The sequence below is a fragment of the Elephantulus edwardii genome, unplaced genomic scaffold (assembly GCF_000299155.1).
Source record: "Elephantulus edwardii isolate Elephantulus edwardi_28Jun2011 unplaced genomic scaffold, EleEdw1.0 scaffold00018, whole genome shotgun sequence".
In the NCBI taxonomy this organism is placed as follows: Eukaryota; Metazoa; Chordata; class Mammalia; order Macroscelidea; family Macroscelididae; genus Elephantulus; species Elephantulus edwardii.
In genome coordinates, this window is record NW_006399768.1 from 11,856,189 (window position 1) to 11,875,194 (window position 19,006).

General features: G+C 38.2%; 1 protein-coding gene across 2 annotated transcripts; it reads right to left on the reverse strand.

Annotated features, from left to right (window-relative positions):
• Positions 1 to 1,549: 1,549 nt before the first annotated feature.
• AGA (aspartylglucosaminidase) lies at positions 1,550 to 17,838 on the reverse strand. 2 transcript variants are annotated; one of them, XM_006882225.1, is made up of 9 exons: positions 17,709 to 17,838; positions 12,983 to 13,136; positions 12,253 to 12,365; positions 10,975 to 11,087; positions 6,682 to 6,802; positions 6,125 to 6,200; positions 4,238 to 4,345; positions 3,415 to 3,548; positions 1,550 to 1,682 (listed from the first exon to the last, which is right to left on the reverse strand). In XM_006882225.1, the coding sequence occupies exons 1-9, from the start codon at positions 17,836 to 17,838 to the stop codon at positions 1,582 to 1,584; spliced, it is 1,050 nt and encodes a 349-aa protein (XP_006882287.1). In that variant the 3' UTR covers positions 1,550 to 1,581. The 2 variants fall into 2 exon arrangements, with proteins under 2 accessions (XP_006882287.1, XP_006882288.1); XM_006882226.1 differs by having other exon boundaries at positions 1,582 to 1,682; positions 4,238 to 4,337; positions 6,147 to 6,200.
• Between the last annotated feature and the right edge of the window lie 1,168 nt (positions 17,839 to 19,006).

A 19,006-nucleotide genomic window follows, 5' to 3' on the forward strand; every position in this document is an offset into this window, starting at 1 on the left:
GGAGGGACAGCGCAGGAGAGGAAGGCCCTCTATGAGATGGATTGATTCAGTGACTGGGATAATTGGGATGGGAGTGTCAGAGACGGTGCGATTGGCACAGGACAGAGAGGAGTTTAGGGCTGTTGTACATAGGGTCTATATGAGTCGCAAGCGACTCGACGGCACATAACAACAACAACATATATGAAACAAAAGGCCTAAAGCCCCTCTACAACTATCGTCATTTATCCAAGTTCATAGAGTTTCTGGAGGCCTATGGCTTAGGAAGTGGATGCCACTCTATATATGTATAATTTAGCAAATATTTTCCCAAATTCTTCTGTCTTTGATCTTTAGAACTTGTCTCACCTTGAAGTTTAACATTTTTCACACCATATTACTTGAAATGTGAAAGCCAGCCAGCAGTAGCCAAGAAAAGCTTAACAATTTACTGACCATTTTCTTTGGTTTTTAGACTGTGTACTTTTTTTCATCAGCCACTATCTCAGGAATCTATACATTTAGCTGCTTTTTAATATTTTTTATAGGTTTAGTATATATTCTAGATATTACTTTAGTCCTTTGTGGAATGGTCTTAGGTACAGGTTATAAAACTTTTGGTTTTTTCTGAATGTTACGATACTGTTTATCAACAATGAATTTACAGTCTATACTATAATTCATCCTCGAACAAAGCTTATGGAACACATGTACCTCACTTGTAGATACAATGAAGTATTCTAATGTTTAGAAATTAGAAACACTTTATTACAAAAGTTGGTCATTTTAAAAAAGCAAAATTATTTTTTTTAAATAAAAGCACAAAAATGAGAAAGTGTGGCTCTAAACAGATTATGAGGACACTTGATAGAGTTTGACAGCTTAAATAAGAAAAGAGAATGTTGTCTTGTTTAACTTCTCAGCTGGGAATGTATTCACTGGACAATTCAAATGAACGGTGGTGCAAGTTGCAAACAGTAATTTTGGGGTTAAATATAAATTTTAGTAAGTAAGCAAATATGCAAGCATAGATTCCATAAATAATGAGGATTGATACTATGTTCAAACTTAAAATCATGAATATTAACAGCATTCTTCTCTCTCTCTAAGCTATGAGGGGTATCATATGAAAGTAAAAATCACTATGAAGAGATGTAAAACTTTAACAAACTGAAATCCAATCAGCTCTCATCGTGCTGTACTTCACTCTTACTTTTTTTTTGAGTTTAAAGTGATGTAGATTCTCTACTTCAAGTATTTAAACATAGATGTTGATGATTTCTATTGGCTTTATTATATCACCATGGAAATAAATCACCAAAGTATAATTTCTTAAAACATTAGTCAGAAATCCAAATTTAAAATAAAGTATGTACAAAGAACACAAAAATATTAATTTTTCAGATGTTACATAACAGCGTAAGTAGAAACTAGAAAAATAAATGACAGATAAAGAAATCAGAAATGCCATCTCGGCATAAATTTATTTTTATGTTTACATTATACAACTAAAAATCTATCAGTTATAAAACATGTATGAGCAACCTGGTCAGCCTTTTTTTCTTTCTTCTTTTAAATATACATGCTGACAAAAGAGATGGATTAGATGCAGTCTACTTTTTCTTCAGTTGGTTGGTTTTTTAGTGAATTATAGACCATGAAACTAAATTGAGTAAATGTTGGAAGTTTATTGCAAGCAGCACCTGGGATCAAGAAGAGAAAAATTGTTTGGTTAAATGCTCATACACACATCTGTTGTCAAGTCATTTCTAACTCTACTCTTAGTGTTACAGTACAACAATCTAGAAATACACAGAGTTTTCAAAACGGCAAATCTTTATGAAAGTAGATTGTGACATCTTTTCAAACAGAACTGGTCAATTTTTACTATGGATTTTTCAGGTCAATTCCAACTGCTTAATAAATGTGCCAGCAGGGTTCTTTATAGTTAAATATATGATATGTGTGTACTGATATGACTTAATTGCTTAGATTTTGGTTATTATAAACCTTATCTATTTAAACCACACAGAAATACACTAGTGTTGTACCTCCTTAGCAGTTCACGAGAGGAAAGAAATACAAGAGTAGCCATCTCTGAGAACTGCAGAAAAGTGACAGATCATTCCACTCTCTTTATATGCTATGGTGGCTACCATTATTTTGATCTGTATAGGGAGATCTGGTGGCTTAGTGGCAAGAAGCTGCACTCAATCCCAAAGGCCATCGGCTCAAAGTTCAAAGCCACCAGCTGCTCCATGGAAGAAGGATGGGCAATCTCCGCCCATGTAATTAACTGCCTCTGGAAACCCTCAGAGAGTCAGCTATGGGTTGATTCTGACTCTACAGTATACAACAAAAATTATTAGCCAAACAAAACAATAAGTCCTTTTTGGGTCCATGCTAATCATCACATTTGCTAGCTACTAGAGCATTCCCATTATTTGTCCACACTCCTCTTGCCTCTGACCTTTTTAAAAGAATGAGAGTACAGTTTTTCCTTTGGCAAGATGCTCTAACAAGTTCATTTCAGTGCAGTGGTTTTCTGCTGCCCTACCCATAACAACAGTGCATTTCTTAGTCTGCTCAAACACCTAGAGGATCCCCTCCTACTATCATTATTTTAAATATAAGGAACTTGCCATCTATGATTATATAATTATCCTTTCTACATCCTGTTAAATACAGCTTAGAGCCTTCTATGGTTTATTTCCTAAGACAGAATCAATGAAACGGACTTATTTTATACATAAAGCCTTCCCTTTCATAACTCATATTGACTTTTGTATCTTAGTTCTTAGGAAAGAATAAGGAATTGCTCCAACAAGTTTTTCAAATACAGAACTGTGGGAAGTAAAAGATCAAAGCACAGTAATAAGCAGTCTAACCTAATAAGTCATATTGATCAGTAAGCTGGGTATCTTCTGCATCTGAAAATTCACTAATGAGAACCAGCAGTGGTTGATCTTGAAATGCTTTGAAACTCTGATAGGCTCACACAGAAAGTAAATGAAGCAAAGGACATTCCTAAAACAGTGCAAAATTTACTCTGCTAACTTCTTATAATTTTTACTCCTTAGTAACACACTTTTTAAAAAAAATCTCTGGGCCTAAGAAGATATAAATGGCTGAGATATGAATGAAAAAGGAGGGATGATAATTTATTATTATCTTCTTCTAGTTAATAAAAATATTGAAATAGATTACCTTATCTCAACATGCATTAGAAGTGAAACCAAACTCTACTTAGGAAAGGAGTGAAAAGCTCTAGCAGCTGAGGAATGGATCATAACTACCAGCAGTCTACCAAAGGAGGGGTTTAGATATATTTTGTTTTAACATTTGTGGGTTTCAAAAAATCTACAATTGATTAATGTAAATCAAGTGCAGTCAGTCCCTTTTTCTATACAAATGCAAGTGCCAAATATAACTCACCATAACTTCCAGTCACATTGGCACAGATAACAGCTCCAAAAAATTTTGGAAAATACTTCTGAATTCTTGAAATCACTTTTTGACAAGCTCTGGTTGGATCTTCTCCTCCTCTCATATATTCTACAGCTTGGTAGCTAATTTAAACAGAGGTAAAATGTCAGTGTCACAGATAAAAATCCTAACTCCAAGTTGTGCTACAGAAAGAAACTTAGAAATACCACAACTGTCACATTTAATAGAATACATTAAGAGTAAGTAACTTTTACTAAAGCATAGACATCACAGCAAATGACATTTGGTATAAAGCCTATCTTTTCAACTTACCCACCTATTAACGCCAGATAAGAAGGGCCATTGTTTTTGGTTTGGGCAGAAATATTGTCACTTAATTCACCAAAGTCAAAAGTCATAACACTTGCAAGTATCTCTATGAGAGGAGAAGCCAAGAAAAAAATACTTGCCAAGTACAAGACTCCAGCTGTAAAGATTCATTCTATTTCAGTAATTAACTATACACAAAACTTTCAATTATTACAGTTCCATTGCTCCATGATCTTTTAAAAATTATTTAAATAGACCTTATATATTCTCTTCTATCCAGAAACACTATAATTATCTAATTCAAGTGATTACCATCAAAATGCTAAGTTAAAGAACCTAATTTAGGGCAGTTTATGAAATACTCCTGCGAGCACATAGTTGGATTATATGGCAGCACTGAAAGAACAAAACAAAGAACAAAACCAAACAAAAACCATTTTATTGTAGCAGAATCTATCTTCTCTAAAGAGCTCTAAAATTCACAAATATTAAGAACCCACACCTGGGTAGGAAGCGCATCAATACATCTCCGTCCCCAGTGGCTGCAGCGGCCCCTGCTGTATCATCAGCATAGGCACCAGATCCAGGTATTGGTGAATCTCCTACACGGCTTTGCAAAGGTAAAATACAGTAATTTTAAATAAGGTAGAAAGCCAAGTGGAAAATGAATTCTTTTATATGCTGTTTCAATTTATTTCCACTGAGCTGACGACTCTATCTGTTGTTGTAGTGATTCTATGAACAACAGATCTCAATTCTGTCCTATTCTCATCATCTCTAACATGCTTGAGCCCACTGCTACAGTCACTGTGTCTCTCCACCTCATTGATCTCCTCTCTTTTGATGATCCTCCATGTTTCCAAGCATGCTGTCCCTTCCTAAGGAATGATCTCTCCTGGCTATATACCTAAAGTAAGACAAAATCTTACTGGCAAAATGCACATAAAATTTACTATTTTTATAAGTTCAAAGTATGTATTTCAGTGACAATTTTTTCATTTACAGTGTTTTGCAATGATCACCACTGTCTACTGCCAGATGATTGTTTCTGAAGTAATTTCTTGCTCAGAACACAGAAATGATTTTCATTACATTTTTTACTTAGGTTTCACAAAGCCCCCTACTAATTTTACAGCAGCCAGTTATACACAAAGATGGCAAAGATTTACTATCACTCTTCTATTATTACTGTCTTTTATCACCTAATTGCTGGATTATCTCAACAGTTTCAAAATTGGTTTCCCTCACCTACAGTCTATTCCTGCTTTTTATCTAATGTGCTAAACTTTTATCAAGATTTTTCTTTGTAATAAACCTTCAACATTTGTCTACCACTTGTCCAATAGGATCAGAATTCTCTAAACTAACTGCTTCAACTCTGGATCTAATCTTTAAGGCTCCTTTAAACCTAGATCTAATCACCTGTTGTTTCCTTCCTCCCACCCAAAGTTACTTTTGTACCAGCTGAAGCCCTAAATCTCAGGTGTGCATGCCTTGGTTCAAGATAGTTCATTTGCCTGGACACTCCTGTTACCTGAAGTGGGCTCAGGGTTAATCTCCTGGTAACACTTTATTAAGCTTAATAATTATCTCAAATAAAAGGGATGATTGTCTTCTCTAATCTCTAAAGCACTGGCTATAAACACCTTTTCTCTAGCAGTTTACCAAGGCTGTCTCATTGATTTTCACTCGTTGTTGTTATGTGCCATCCAGTTGCTTGCGACTCATAACGACCCTCTGTATAAGAGCCCTAAACACCATTCTATCCTGTGCCAACCTCGCCGTCTCAAACACACTCAGTCCCACCACTTCACTCACAGAATCAATCCATCTCATTGAGGGTCTTCCTCTCCTGCGCCATCCCTCCACTCTCCCAAGCATGATGTCCCTCTCCAAGGACCAGTCCCTCCTTGCAAAAAGCCCAAAGTACGTCAGACGAAGCTTCAGAATCCTTGACTCCAAGGAGCATTCTGGCTTCACCCTCTCCAGGACAAACCTGATTGTTCTCCTAGCAATAGAGGCCTCATATGTGTGTTGATGTAGGCCTATGTTTCATAGGATTTTCAATAGAAATTTTTTTTAGAAGTAGACTGCCACACGATTATTCCAAGGTGCCTTTGGTTATATTCAACTGTCTAACCTTTGAGTTTATAGCTGAATTTGTTAACTGTTTGCACTACCAAGCAATCTCCTTTGCACTTATCAGATACACATATTTTGTTATATTTACATTGTACCGTAAGACTAAGACAATGCTGTGCACTCTGCATCACTCCATAGCACCGAGGAATTCTTGATTTATACTCTATATGCCTTTGTGAGAATTTTAGAGTCAACTTGACAACACTGGGGTTTGCTTTTTTGAAGAGCTGCACTGAGAAACACTAACCCAGGTATTTTGAATTTTATACCATTTGTAGATGTGCCAGCAGCAGTACGTCCGGTCTTATGAATTGCAACCATGCCTAGAAGTAAAAAAAAAAATTGTATGTACCAACTCTAAGGTTTGCCTTAAATATAAGAATATGATATGCATTAAGTTTAGGTAAAAAAGGAAAATCATGACAATTATGCCAATGATCACAGTTTTAATATCATTTGGTAGATATTCAATATTCTTACTTTTTAAAATTGTTTGGTTATATTTAATATTCTTTTAAAAGAAATGCCCAACAACATTTAGATCACTTGAATGTAGTAAATGATATAAAATTATCAATACCAAATATTTAAAAATCAAACTGAGTGGATTTTGCATGTCCTGCTTGAATTAATTTACAAATTATTTATAGATCCTAAGAGAATAACGTATATAACACTTTGGAGTTAAAACAAGCAAGGTCAACTTCTGGCATATGAATATAGAGAGAGAACATTAAGAGAAACATGAAAGCAATTAAAAAATGGCTAAGCTTTAAACACAAAAATAGCATAAAAGACAATTACCAATAGTATCATGCCCAAAATTATCTCCTTTTTCTTTATGGGTAGGCCTATCTTGTTTTAACATACTGTGTGGTTTGGGTTTGTAGGGTCCACAGTGTTTTGAAGCATCTGGTACAACATTCTGTAAACAAGATTTAAATTTTATTTTTAAAAAGCATTTTTTACAAGTAATTACAATTATCAAACATTAGCAAGAAATAAAAATATTTGGCACCTCAAAGAGTTAAAAATACAAGGTTTTATGTGGTGAGGTGGGTATGTTGTTGTTTCATGTCCTCGAGTCGCCAGTGACTCATAGCGACCCTATGTACAACAGCCCTAAACTCTGCTCTGTTCTATGCCAATCACACTGTCTCCGATACACTCATCCCCATTACTCCAGTCACTGAATCAATTCACCTCACAGAGGGTCTTATTCTCCTGCCCTGTCCCTCCATGCTCCCAAGCATGACATCCCTCTCCAAGTACTGGTCCCTCCTTGCAACATGTCCAAAGTATGTCAGACGAAGCTTCAGAATCCTTGCCTCTCAGCAGCAGCCCGGTTTAACCCTCTCCAGGACAAACCTGTTCATTTTCTTAGCAGTCCATGGTATATTCAGTACTCTTCTCCAACACCACAGCTCAAGGGCATCAATTCTCCTTCTATCCTCCAGCTCACTGATGCATGGCAAATGATTGCAAAGACCATGGCCTGTATCAGGCACACCTTAGTCTCCAGAGTGACACCACAGCGCTTCAGTACTCTAGAGTAGTCCCAATCAGCAGATTTTCCCATCGTGATGCATCTTTTAATTTCCTAGCTGCTGGTGCTGACTGTGGAGCAAAGTAAACTAAAGCTGTTAACAATCTCAATCTCTTCATCCTCTATCAGGCCCAATGGTGAGAATCTTTCTCTTCTTGATACTGAGCCTCAATCCATATTGAAGGCTGCAGTCCTTGATCTTCTGCAGCAAGCACTTCAGGTCCTCTTCAGTTTCAGCAAGTAGGGTTGTGCCATCTGCATAACACAGATTGTTGATGAATCTTCCATGAATCATGATGCCACACTTCTCATTCAGTCCAGCCTCCCGGATAATCTCTTCTGCACATAGGTTGAAAAGGTATGGAGACAGGATGCAGCCCTGGCGTACACCCTTCCCAATTTTGAACCATGCAGTGTTTCCCTTTTCTGTTCTGACGACTGCCTCCTGGTCCAAGTATAGGTTTCACATTAGCATGATCAAGTGTTCTGGAATTCCCATTCTTCTCAGAGTTAGCCACAGTTTATGACCACACAGTCAAACGCCTTTGCACAATCAATGAAACACAGATAGAAATTCCTCTTATATTCCCTGCTTTCAGCTAAGATCCATCTAACATTAGCTATAATATCCCTAGTACCACGACTCCTTCTAAACCCAGCCTGGACTTCTGATGAAGACAGGTATGTTGTTGTTGTTGTTGTTATGTGCCATCAAGTCGCTTGCGACTCATAGCAACCCTATGTACAACAGCCCTAAACTCTGCTCTGTCCTGTGCCAATCACACTGTCTCTGATAAAACCATTCCAATTTCCCCAGTCACTGAATCAATCCACCTCATTGAGGGCCTTCCCCTCCTGCGCTGTCCCTCCACCCTCCCAAGCATGATGTCCCTCCTCAAGGACCGGTCCCTCCTCACAACATGTCCAAAGTATGTCAGACGGAGCCTCAGAATCCTTGCCTCCAAGGAGCCGCTTGGTTTAACCCTTTCCAGGATGAATCTGTTTGTTTTCCTAGGAGTCCACGGTACCCTCAATACTCTTCTCCAGCACCACAGCTCAAAGGCATAGTTTTATTAAATGTCTATTCAGAGATATATAATGATGCTTAAACATATGTATTTTCTGGATTAGCTTCGTAATATTTTCTCTAAAAGTCTAACATTCTCAGTGCAAAGGCAGATACGAATGAAGACTTTAATTAGTTATTAATTCTCATATACAACTTGAACTCCAATTTTCAGAATCTGTTCAGTGACCAAAGCAGAGTGAAATATGGTTCTAAGATCATCTCCTAGCTCTAAAGATAGGATCATGTGAACAAATTCTATGTGATATTCCATGGTTTGTTTATATGTTTTAAAATTTCAACAAAACAATTCAAATTCATAAATTGCATATCTATATTGGCATTAAAATAAGAAATCTAAGACAGGTCTTAAAGTTTGGAGTTCCAGATGCCCCACCTAACTTGGTTCTGTGAGTGGACTGTTTCTAGTGCTAATCCCAGAGACTCTCTGGTTTTTCAAAGGTAATTAGAATTTAGGGTAGAAACAGATAAGAGAATAAGACATGTGACTCAATCAGGATGATAAAAGCAAACTGATTTACTGATATATGTTAGAAGACACACTGGGTCCGGAAAAGGTGTCCCATTAGTGGCATCTAGACAGATACCAAGAAACTCTCAAATCAAACAGGGGCAAGATTTTGAACATTCATCACATGGATAAGAACTAAGAAACATTATAGAGTAATGACTGGTATGTTATGTGCCATCGAATCAGAATCAAGTCATAGCTAACTTGCCAGCAGATTTTCATAGGCTATAAATTGAAAAGGTAATGAAGGAAGAAGTTCAAGCTGAAATTGAAGGCAAAGGCAAACAATAATGTCCCAGAAATCAGTAGATACCAATTGACATGTTTCAACTAATAGATACAGCCCTGGCTTGCTTACTAGTCTATAATAGGGAATTTGGAGGAAAGTTACTAAGAAGAGATTCATATTTTTTTTTCATTCCCAAGAAAGTGATCTTATAGAAAATGGAAAATATAGAACACTATCATTAATATCACATGCAAGTAAAATATTACTGAAGAGCATCCAAACACGGCCAGAAAAGTATATTGACAGAGAACTGCCAGAAGTACAAGCTGAGTTTAGAAGAGGCCATGGCGCCAGGGATGTCATTGCTGCTAGATGGAACTTGCCTGAAACAGAAGATTAACTATTTATGTTTTATTGACTATGCAAATGCATTTGACTGTGTGGATTATAATAAACTATGGCTGACACTGAGAACAGAAATCTTAGAACACTTAAATTCTATGAAATCTATATTTGGACCAAGAAGTTGTCATCCAAACAGAGCAGTGGAATCAAAATGGTTCAAAATCAGGAAAGCTATGTGTCAGGGTTGTATCATTTTCTCCATACCTATTCTATCAGTATGCTGAGCAAATCACTCAAGAAGGTAGACTCTAGAAGAATGTGGCATCAGGACTGAAGGGAGCCTCATCAACAGACAGCATTATGCAGCTGGCATGACCTTGTTTGATGAAAATGAGGAAAACTTGAAGTACTTTTTGTGGAATATCAAAGACTTCAACTTTCTAAACGGATTTATATGTCAACATCAAGAAAGAAAAAAAATTTCACCACTGGACCAATAGACAACATCGTGACAGAGAGAGAAAAGACTGAAATTGTCAACTATTTCATCTTTCATGGATCACAATCAACACCTTTGGTACCAGTAGTCAGGAGACTTATCGGAGCCCACTCTAAATCCCTGAGGAGCAATAACAGTTTAAAGACTAAGGATTGCCATGGTTTTTCAATCACTTGCTGTGCATCTGAGAGCTGGGCAATGAGTAAGTATGAAGGAATTGATGTCTTTCAGTTGTGGTGTTGGAGAAGGGTACTCAATGTCCCATGACTGCCAGAAGAACAAACAGACATGTTTTGGATAAAGCAGAGCCATTATGCTCCTTAGAGGCAAAGATGGCAAAGCTTTGTCTCACATCCTCTGGGTATGTTGCTAGGAGACGCTATTACTTAGAGAGGGATAGCGTGCTTGGAAACGTGAAGGATCAGTGAAAGACAGAAAGACCCTTAAAGAGATGGACTGACACAGTAACTGCCACAATGGGTTCAAGTATCAGAGATGATGAGGATGGGACAGGATAGGATAGGGTTCAGATCCATTGTTCACAGGGTTGCTATGAGTTGTACTCAGTTCAGTGGCATTTAATAATAACACCACAATCATTTTCAAATTAGAATGTTTCTCACTTAGAACTTCTGTTACAAAGATTATAAGCAGTGTAGCACAGTTTGAAAACTTTGCCAGAGACAAATAGTACTGCATATTGTGCGTACAAGGGTGTTTTCAGGAATAACCAATCCCAGACACTCTAATTAAACCTCTGGCTCTAATGTACAGCCAGGAGGCCAACCAGCACGTCAGAGAGTAAATGAGTAATAGTGAGCAGAGGAGACATCAATATACTCAAAGAATTTACTTTTAAAAATTAAATATTTACACAGACCCTCCAATAGTTAGGCTGGCAGTTTCCAGCAAGCCAATCCGAATGAAGAACTCGGGATGTATTGGTAGATAAATCTTCATTGATAAATCCCATATTTTCAGCAAACTTAGTGGCTGAAGACAAGAAGGAAAACATAAATCAATCAAACCTTTCCTTTTAAATGAAGTATATATAACAACAGCTTTATGTAGAAGAGACAGACTTAAGTTAGCTTAGACCAAAGACAAAGCAAAGACATTGCTGTTAAATCCTTTCTCACTCATAGCAATCCTCCAGGAGCAACTACTTGCTCATAGGATTACCACCTCATAGGATTTCCAACGCTGGTAATTTTTACAGAAGGCAATGGTCACATCTTTTCCCACAGAACAGCTGGTGCATTTGAACTTTTCAGTGAGCAGTTGAGTGTTTTCAACCACTGTTGGGCTCCAGCTGTCACTTAAGTGTGGTACAACAGCTGTGAGCTACATGAAGACTTTCAAAGGAATATTAAGAAAATTAAAGACAAAAAGGTTTTTATATTTATATATATATCCAGATTGATTTTCATATGGATTTGTTCCTAGAACCGATCTGCTCAGACCCTTAAGGTGTGATGCTAGTTCTCCTTTTCTGCTTCCCTCTCACAATTTCCCTTCTACTTTAAAAAGAAAAGGCAACTTTCTCACTAACACAAAATTCAACCAGAGTGCAAAGGCCTGAGATGCAAAGCACTGAGGTATCTAATGAAAGGACAACTGGATTCCTATGAATAAAATCCTTTTGTTGGTCAAGTTATTTCCAGTTTTGTTCTTTCGCTTATCAGGCCTTTTCCATGTCTGAAAGAAACTTCAAGGAAACCTGCTGCAGTGGCTAGTTAAATTATTAAAAGCATTTTGGTCATAGATCCCTCTATGATTTTTGGTATCTAATTTGGAAGGAATTAAAATAACATACACTTTCATGGGAAAATTCTTTAATTCTCACCTTTTTTAAGTTAACAATAAGTCTTAAAAGGTGTAATACAGTGAAACAATTCTGTATCCTGTATTCATTTTGCAAATATTCATCTATTGATAATGAAATATTTTTTAAAAATCCCATTTCAGTGACCAAAGGAGAAAGATTCAGAAGCTAAACCAGTTTGCCATATTAAATAGGTATTAATTTAAACTACAGAAATTTGAAATAGGGCTTCTTTTTACCTATTTCACATTAGATCTTTATTTCTAATTTTTTTTTCAGTGAATATAACTGAAAAAACTCTAGGAAAAAAATATCATTACAGACATGATATACCTGATTCTCCTACTAAAAGTGTGTGTGTTGTATATTCCAGTACTTTTCGAGCCACACCAATAGCATTTTTAATTCGTCTGAGATCTCCTACTGCACCTACATCCATAGTAGTGCTGCCAAAAAAAGAAAAAAGAAAAACATAAGAATAAATAAGAATGTTCTTTTCATAGATTCATATACTTAAAAAAAAAAAAAGAAAGAAAAACAATATCTTCTCCAAGCCAGGGTTCTATAAAATAAACTACCTTCATGCTGGAAGAAGACATGGCACATTCATGAAGTTCATACAAATTGCCACAGCCAGAAAAGGTAAAAATATTAAGAAATAAATAGAAAATCAATTTACCATCTTCCCCAAAAGCACTAAAAGTTTCACTTCTTCCTAGCTTATGAACAGTCTTAAGGTTTCACGATAAGCAAACAACAACATTTAAGATTAGTGGTGTATTTCTGTAGGTGTGATTCTCTCTATTCTAAAGAAATTATTTACTATCAAATAAGTTTTGGTTCCTACTCCCCCTCTCCTGTTGCTATTATTAGTATTGTTCACAGAAAGAGGAGGGTCCCTGTGTTTGAAAAGGTTAAGGTACAGAAAGCTACAAGTTTTATCCTCTGACAAAACTTATCACTCTCCCATTAAGCTATTGACAGAAGAATGCAACTATAAATGTAACTCAACATTAAGCAAAGGTGCAGAGATAAGCAAGCAGGTTTCGAGGGACCTTCTTACCCATCCATGATCATTGCATCCAGTGTGGTTTCTCCAAATTCATCAGGACTTCCCCCGAAGCCGACAGTGCCATCACACTGCTCCAGCTCACATACAGCACAGCCATTCTCAACTGCATCCAGAGAAGAACCTCCAGCTTCTAAGGTCCTCCTGGCTGGTAATCAAATCACAAGAGTACTCGCTTATTTATATTACATTTACATATGTATGTACATGCATACACACAAATAGCCCCTCGAAACAAATACAAGTAAAAACTGTTTTATTCATATTCACCTTTTAACGTCTCCTTTAAGCTGATTTTTTAACAAATTAGTTTATCAAATGTGACTTGAAAGTACATATCCCATCATAATGTAGTCAGAATACTGTAGACAAAATTATATAAATGAAACTATATGCTATCAAAACTTCATAGATAGGCTATTGATATTAGGTGGTACTCGTGACATTGTACAAACTCAAACTCATGGTGACAATGCCATTGTGTAAACTTCAACTGATAGCAACCACATAGGACAGAGCAGAACTGCCCCAAGGTAGTATATTGCCACAGAAACCAATGCCACAACTTCATTCCACAGAGGCTGGTAGGGTTTGCCCTATCTATTAACAGCTGAATTCTTTTTTTTTTTTAATTTATTTTATTATTTTTTTTGTGTGTGTACCGTCAAATTGGATGTGATTGGTACAGGAGGAGATTGCCCCTCTTTCTCCAGCAGAGCATCTGGTGGGTTCGAACTGCATACCTCTGAGATTGCAGTGCAGCTTCTTGCCACTAGGCCACCAGAGCTCCCTTGAATTCTTTTAAACACTGTGCCACCTGAGCACCAACAGTTATGTTGAGGGTGTTTTCGTTGAATGTCTGCTTCTTTAAGGAGTATAATAAAAGAAGGTATCTCCTCCTTTAATTTTGAAAGGTACATATATTACCTTCAAGCAGGAACTGAGTCAGTTAACGCTCCACTGGGTTTCCAAGGCTATGAATCACATATGATATTACTCGTCTTTCTCCCACAGAGCTGCTGGTGGGTTTGAATCGCTAGAGAGGCTTGGCCTTTAGGTTAGCAGTGTAACTCCCTATGTACTATGCCAACATTACTCCCTGGAAGTTATAACAGAAAGGACAACAAATGTAATTCAATTGAAAAATCTATTAATCATAGCCTTGGTTTTTTCTGCATCATCTTATTAGAAATACTGTTGTTATGTGCCAGCGAGTCACCTGCAACTAATAGTGACCTTATGAACAATAGCTCTGAAGCCTATACTGAGCCAGCCTCACTGACTCCGACCTACCTACCTCCTTTACCCCAGTTACCATGTCAATCCATCTCATCTGGAATCCTCCTCTCCCATGCTGTCCCCTCCACCCTTCCAAGCACAGTATCCTTTTCCAAGGTCTGGTCCCTCCTGCATGTCCAAATTACGTGAGACAGAGCTTCAAATCCTTGCCTCCAAGGAGAAACTTGGTTTCACCCTCTCTAATACAGAACTGTTTGTTCTCTTGGTTGTCCATGGTATGTTCAACACTCTTCTCCAGCACTACAACTCAAAGGCATTGATTTTTCTGCCATCTTTAGTCATTGTCCAGCTCCCTGATGTATAGCAAGTAACTGCAAAAACCATGGCCTGGATCAGGCTCATCTTAGTCTCTTCAGTACTTGGGGAGGTCCCTGACAGATTTTCTCAGTGCAATTTGTCTTTTGATTTCCTGACTTCTGATTGCGGAGCCAAGCAAGCTAAAATTGTTAACAACCTCAACCTTTTCTCCATCCATTATGGTGCTGTCAATTGGCCAAGTGGTGAGAATCATTGTCCTCTTAATGTTGAACTTCAATCCATGCTGAAGACTACAGTCCTTGAACTTCTACAGCAAGCAGTTTCCTCAAAAGGTCCTCCTCAGTTTTAGCAAGCAAAGTTGTGTCATCTGCATAACACAGGTTGTTGATGTATCTTCCTCCAATCCTGATGTAATATTCTTCTTTTAAAAGTCCAGCCATATTTACTGACAAAGTAAGGAGATAGGACACAGTGTTTTTTTTGCTCTGTTCTCAGGACTGCTTCCTGGTCTGCGTATAGGTTTCACATGAGCACAATCAAGTGTTCTGGGATTCCCATTCTTCTCAGAGTTAGCCGTAATTTGTTGTGATCGACACAGTCAAATGCCTTTGAATAGTCAATGAAACACAGAGAGATATTCCTCTGGTAATGTTTGCTTTTGGCCAAGATCTATCTGACATTGGTGATGTGTCAAGAAATCTACACTCAGTAGTAGTACGGCATTATTATGTATTTCCAACAGAGATTGTATATGAATTAATTTGTATAATCTTCACAATAGCTCTTAATGTCAGTAGTGTCCTCACTTTAAAAGAAAACAGAGACTCACGAAAACTGGCTTAAGGAGACAGGTGAGCTCTGGTGGCGTTGTGGCAAGGAGCTGTGCTGTGAACCCAAAGACACGTGATTCAAACACACCAGCTGCTCTATGGGAAAAAGTGTGGGCAATCAACTTCCATGTGATTTAATGCCCTTTAAAGTCGGCTGGAGGGTAGCTATCGGTCAGTTATGATTCCAGAGTACACAGCAACAAGGACCGAGCTAGTACAGGATAAACCCAGATTTCAAATGTAGTCATCTGACTCCAGATGTCCCACTAACATTTCACTCTCCTGATTCTCAAGAGCACTGTGCAAGGGTGAAAAAGTGTGGAGTTGGGCAGGGATAGGGTGGGAGGGGTGTTCTTCAATGGGTAATTTCTTACTGATAAAAAACAAATGTCATTCAAGTTTAGATGCCAATATTTTTAAAAAAGCATTGTTTTATCATTTTTTTTAATTTGAAAAGGTCCAGAGGATGTAAAGTTAATAAGTTCTCCATTTTAATTAACACAATTTACACAGAAACATCCCCCATCCTTGTGCCTACACCTCCTTCCAGCCTCTTTTGTCACTGGGATATTCCTTCTAAGAGCTGCTTTCAGACCCTTATACAATGGTGAAGAGATTGAGATTGTTGACAATTTCAGTTTGCTTGGCTCTACAATCAACACTCTTGGTACCAGCAGCCAGGAAATTGAAAGATAAATTGCACCAGGAAAGTCTGCTGTCAGAGACCTCTCCATTGTACTGAAGAGCAACATTGTCAGTCTGGAGACTAAGGTGTGCCTGATACTGGTCATGGTCTTTGCAATCACTTGCTATGTATCAGAGACATGGACAATGACTAGGGATGATAGAAGGAGAGTTGATGCATGCTAGAGAAGAGTATTGAATATAGTATGGACTGGTAAGAGAACAACTTTGTCCTAGAGAGGGTAAAGCCAGGCTGCCCTTGGAGGAAAGGATTCTGAAGCTTCGTCTGACATATTTAGATATGTTGCAGGGCAGTATCAGTCCTTGGAGAGGGACATCATGCTTGGAAGGGTGAGGGACAGCACAGGAGACAAAGACCTTGGTGGGATGGATTGATTCAGTCACTGGGGTAAAAGGAATAGGTGTGTCAGAGATAATAATATTGGCAAGGGATAGAGCAGGGTTTAGGGCTGCTCTACATAGGGTTGCTATGAGTCACAGGCAACTGTACAGCACATAACAAAAACAACATACAATGCCTATAACATAAAAATTCGGCTCCACCAAGTTCTAGAGCCAGTACTGCCCCCCAAAGGAAAGAAATTGAACAGTCTAATAGGATGGAATCTAAAAGTACTCTTGTAGTTATACTCACAATAAATAAACAGATAGGGTAATTCGAAAATGCCAAGTCAGGCCTAGGATAATATCAAACTTTAGGAGACATAGGCATGCTACACAGATAGGCTGGGAATTCTGGTGGCCTAGTGGCAAGAACCTGAACTGCAATCTGGAAGTCAAGAGATTCGAATCCATGAGCTACTCTGTGGCAGAAGGATGGGGGCAATCTCCTCCGCTCCCATGCAATTAAATGTCACGGAAAACCCACCAGAGGGTCAGCTCTGGGTTGGTTCCTAATTGAAGGTACTCAAAACCAACTCAGATTGGATGTAAGGACAGTAAATGAAGGAGGAAAATTTCCTTCAAGAAGTAATTCCCTCAACTTAGTGATTCTCAAGCCTATCCGTATTAAATATCAGAATCACTTATGAAGCTTTTAAAACCACATGCTTTGGTTCTAACAGTTAATTCTAAATACCTAGGCACAGGTCGTGTTGAGAAGCCCTGCGGGTGATCTTAATGTACAGGTAAACTTGAAACTTCTGTATTAGCAAATCAAGGAGTTTGACGGTGAAAACTGAGAGTTCCAGATGGTTCACAAAATATCACATTATAAAAATGTAGATGCATAAACGTAAAAGAGCACATTTTGTCCATTTATTAGTCATTTGCAAAGCGGGGCTTATCTGGCGCCGGGACAATTGGAAGATAAATTGTAAAGGTAGACAACAGACCATGAAAAACTGGAAGCGACTGGAAGAATTTAAGCAGAAAGATCAGAACTGTTTTAGGCCACCAGAGCAGCGGTGAATGTATTAGCTCAGGGAGTGAGCAAGAGGAGTAAGATAAAAGAAAAGGCCCTAAAATCCAGCAGTTGCTCTGAGGATGGAGGACTGGGTCAACTGTAAGAGATCTGAGTGAGACTGGAAGAGGAAGATGCAGGAGGCCTGCCCTCCTCTCCCAGCAGTCCTGTACCCTCACCAGTGAGCCCTTGCAGCGCAGCCACCCGACCCGACCGCTGCCCGCACCTGCTTCTGTTGCATTCTTAAAAGGCCATGTGTTGAGAACCAGGGGCAGAGGGCCGGAGGAGCTGCGAACGAGAGCCGGGCCGAACACAAATGGCACAAGAAGAAGAAGCAGGTTCCACTTCCGCGCCATGGCTGGAGACTTAAGGAGGGACTGCTAGGGCGGTCCCTGCAAAGCCAGGAGCGCGCATTAAGGTCACGGGACTGCACTACGGGCTGGGCTAAGCCCCCGGGCACTCCGAACTCAGGATCCCAACGCCCCGCCCACTGACAGGTCACAGCCCTTTCTCTGGGTTTTGGGTAGCATTTCCTCAATTCTCGCGAGACGTGCCTTTCTCATGGGTTGTTGCGGGCTAGTTAACATTGGAGTTTTGCTCACTTCTTACGAAGTTTTGGTTTGAAGTTCTGTACAGTTGTTTTGTGGTGTTTTTTTTTTTTTTAACTAATCAATTTAGTTCTTGTTTTAAAACTTTTTTTATACGTTTAGCAATAAGAAAAAGTATTTTCTTCTTTCTAAAGGCAGAGCTCCTTTGAAATTAAAACAGGATGCAATTTTGCAACCCTGTGTTGCATGAGGCTAGGAACTCTAGGTAATGGCTGTGCATTTCTTGATGTTAATTAACATACTATCTTTTAATTAAAAGCTCCAGGTGAAAAGTTTGGCAAATACAGAATACTCTTTTTGGAGTTCTGGTCCCAGATTTCTGAAATGGTTGTTGAGGATAGATGAAGCATGCTTGCCTATAACAGGTTTTTTCATCCGTGGACTTTTTGTAAGATGTCTTTCCTACATAAATCCAAGAACTGGACGAAAGGAAAAAGTCTGGGGAAACAGAAACTTTCCGCACAGCCCAATGAAGTGTGCCTCCAGGGCTAAAATACTGCCTCCATTACTTTCTGAAGGAACTTAGACTCTCTGCTTAGCACCATTAAGTGCTAAATAAATGTTTGAATAAAAGGAGGAAAGGAGATGAGATACTTGGTAGAAGCTGTGATTTTAATAGTTTAATAAGTTACTGTGCAGATAGCACAAGAACCAATACTTCTTTGGGGCTCAGGGATGCCTGCTTGTGTTGCCCAAAGAAGCCAAGAAAGAAAATTATTTTAAAGGAAATTTGTTACTATATATCAAATTTTAAAATAGGAACTGGAAATTCTGAGGATTACAAAACTTTTATTTTATGAGTATTCAAGATGTAAATATAAAAAGGGCAAAATATGCTTGAAAAAATTACACCAAAGATGAGAAATGCTCTATTAAAGTTCATGTAATTAAGTAGAAACACTCAAAAACTCAGATG

Excerpts from the sequence above, each read along its gene's own strand:
- AGA (XM_006882225.1), bottom strand. The coding sequence starts at position 17,838 with ATGGCGCGGAAGTGGAACCTGCTTCTTCTTCTTGTGCCATTTGTGTTC. Across the intron at positions 12,366-12,982 it reads GATGCAATGATCATGGATGG|CACTACTATGGATGTAGGTG; the intron begins GTAAGAAGGTCC and ends TTTTTTTGGCAG. Across the intron at positions 1,683-3,414 it reads CAATGTGACTGGAAGTTATG|GTGCTGCTTGCAATAAACTT; the intron begins GTGAGTTATATT and ends TCTTGATCCCAG.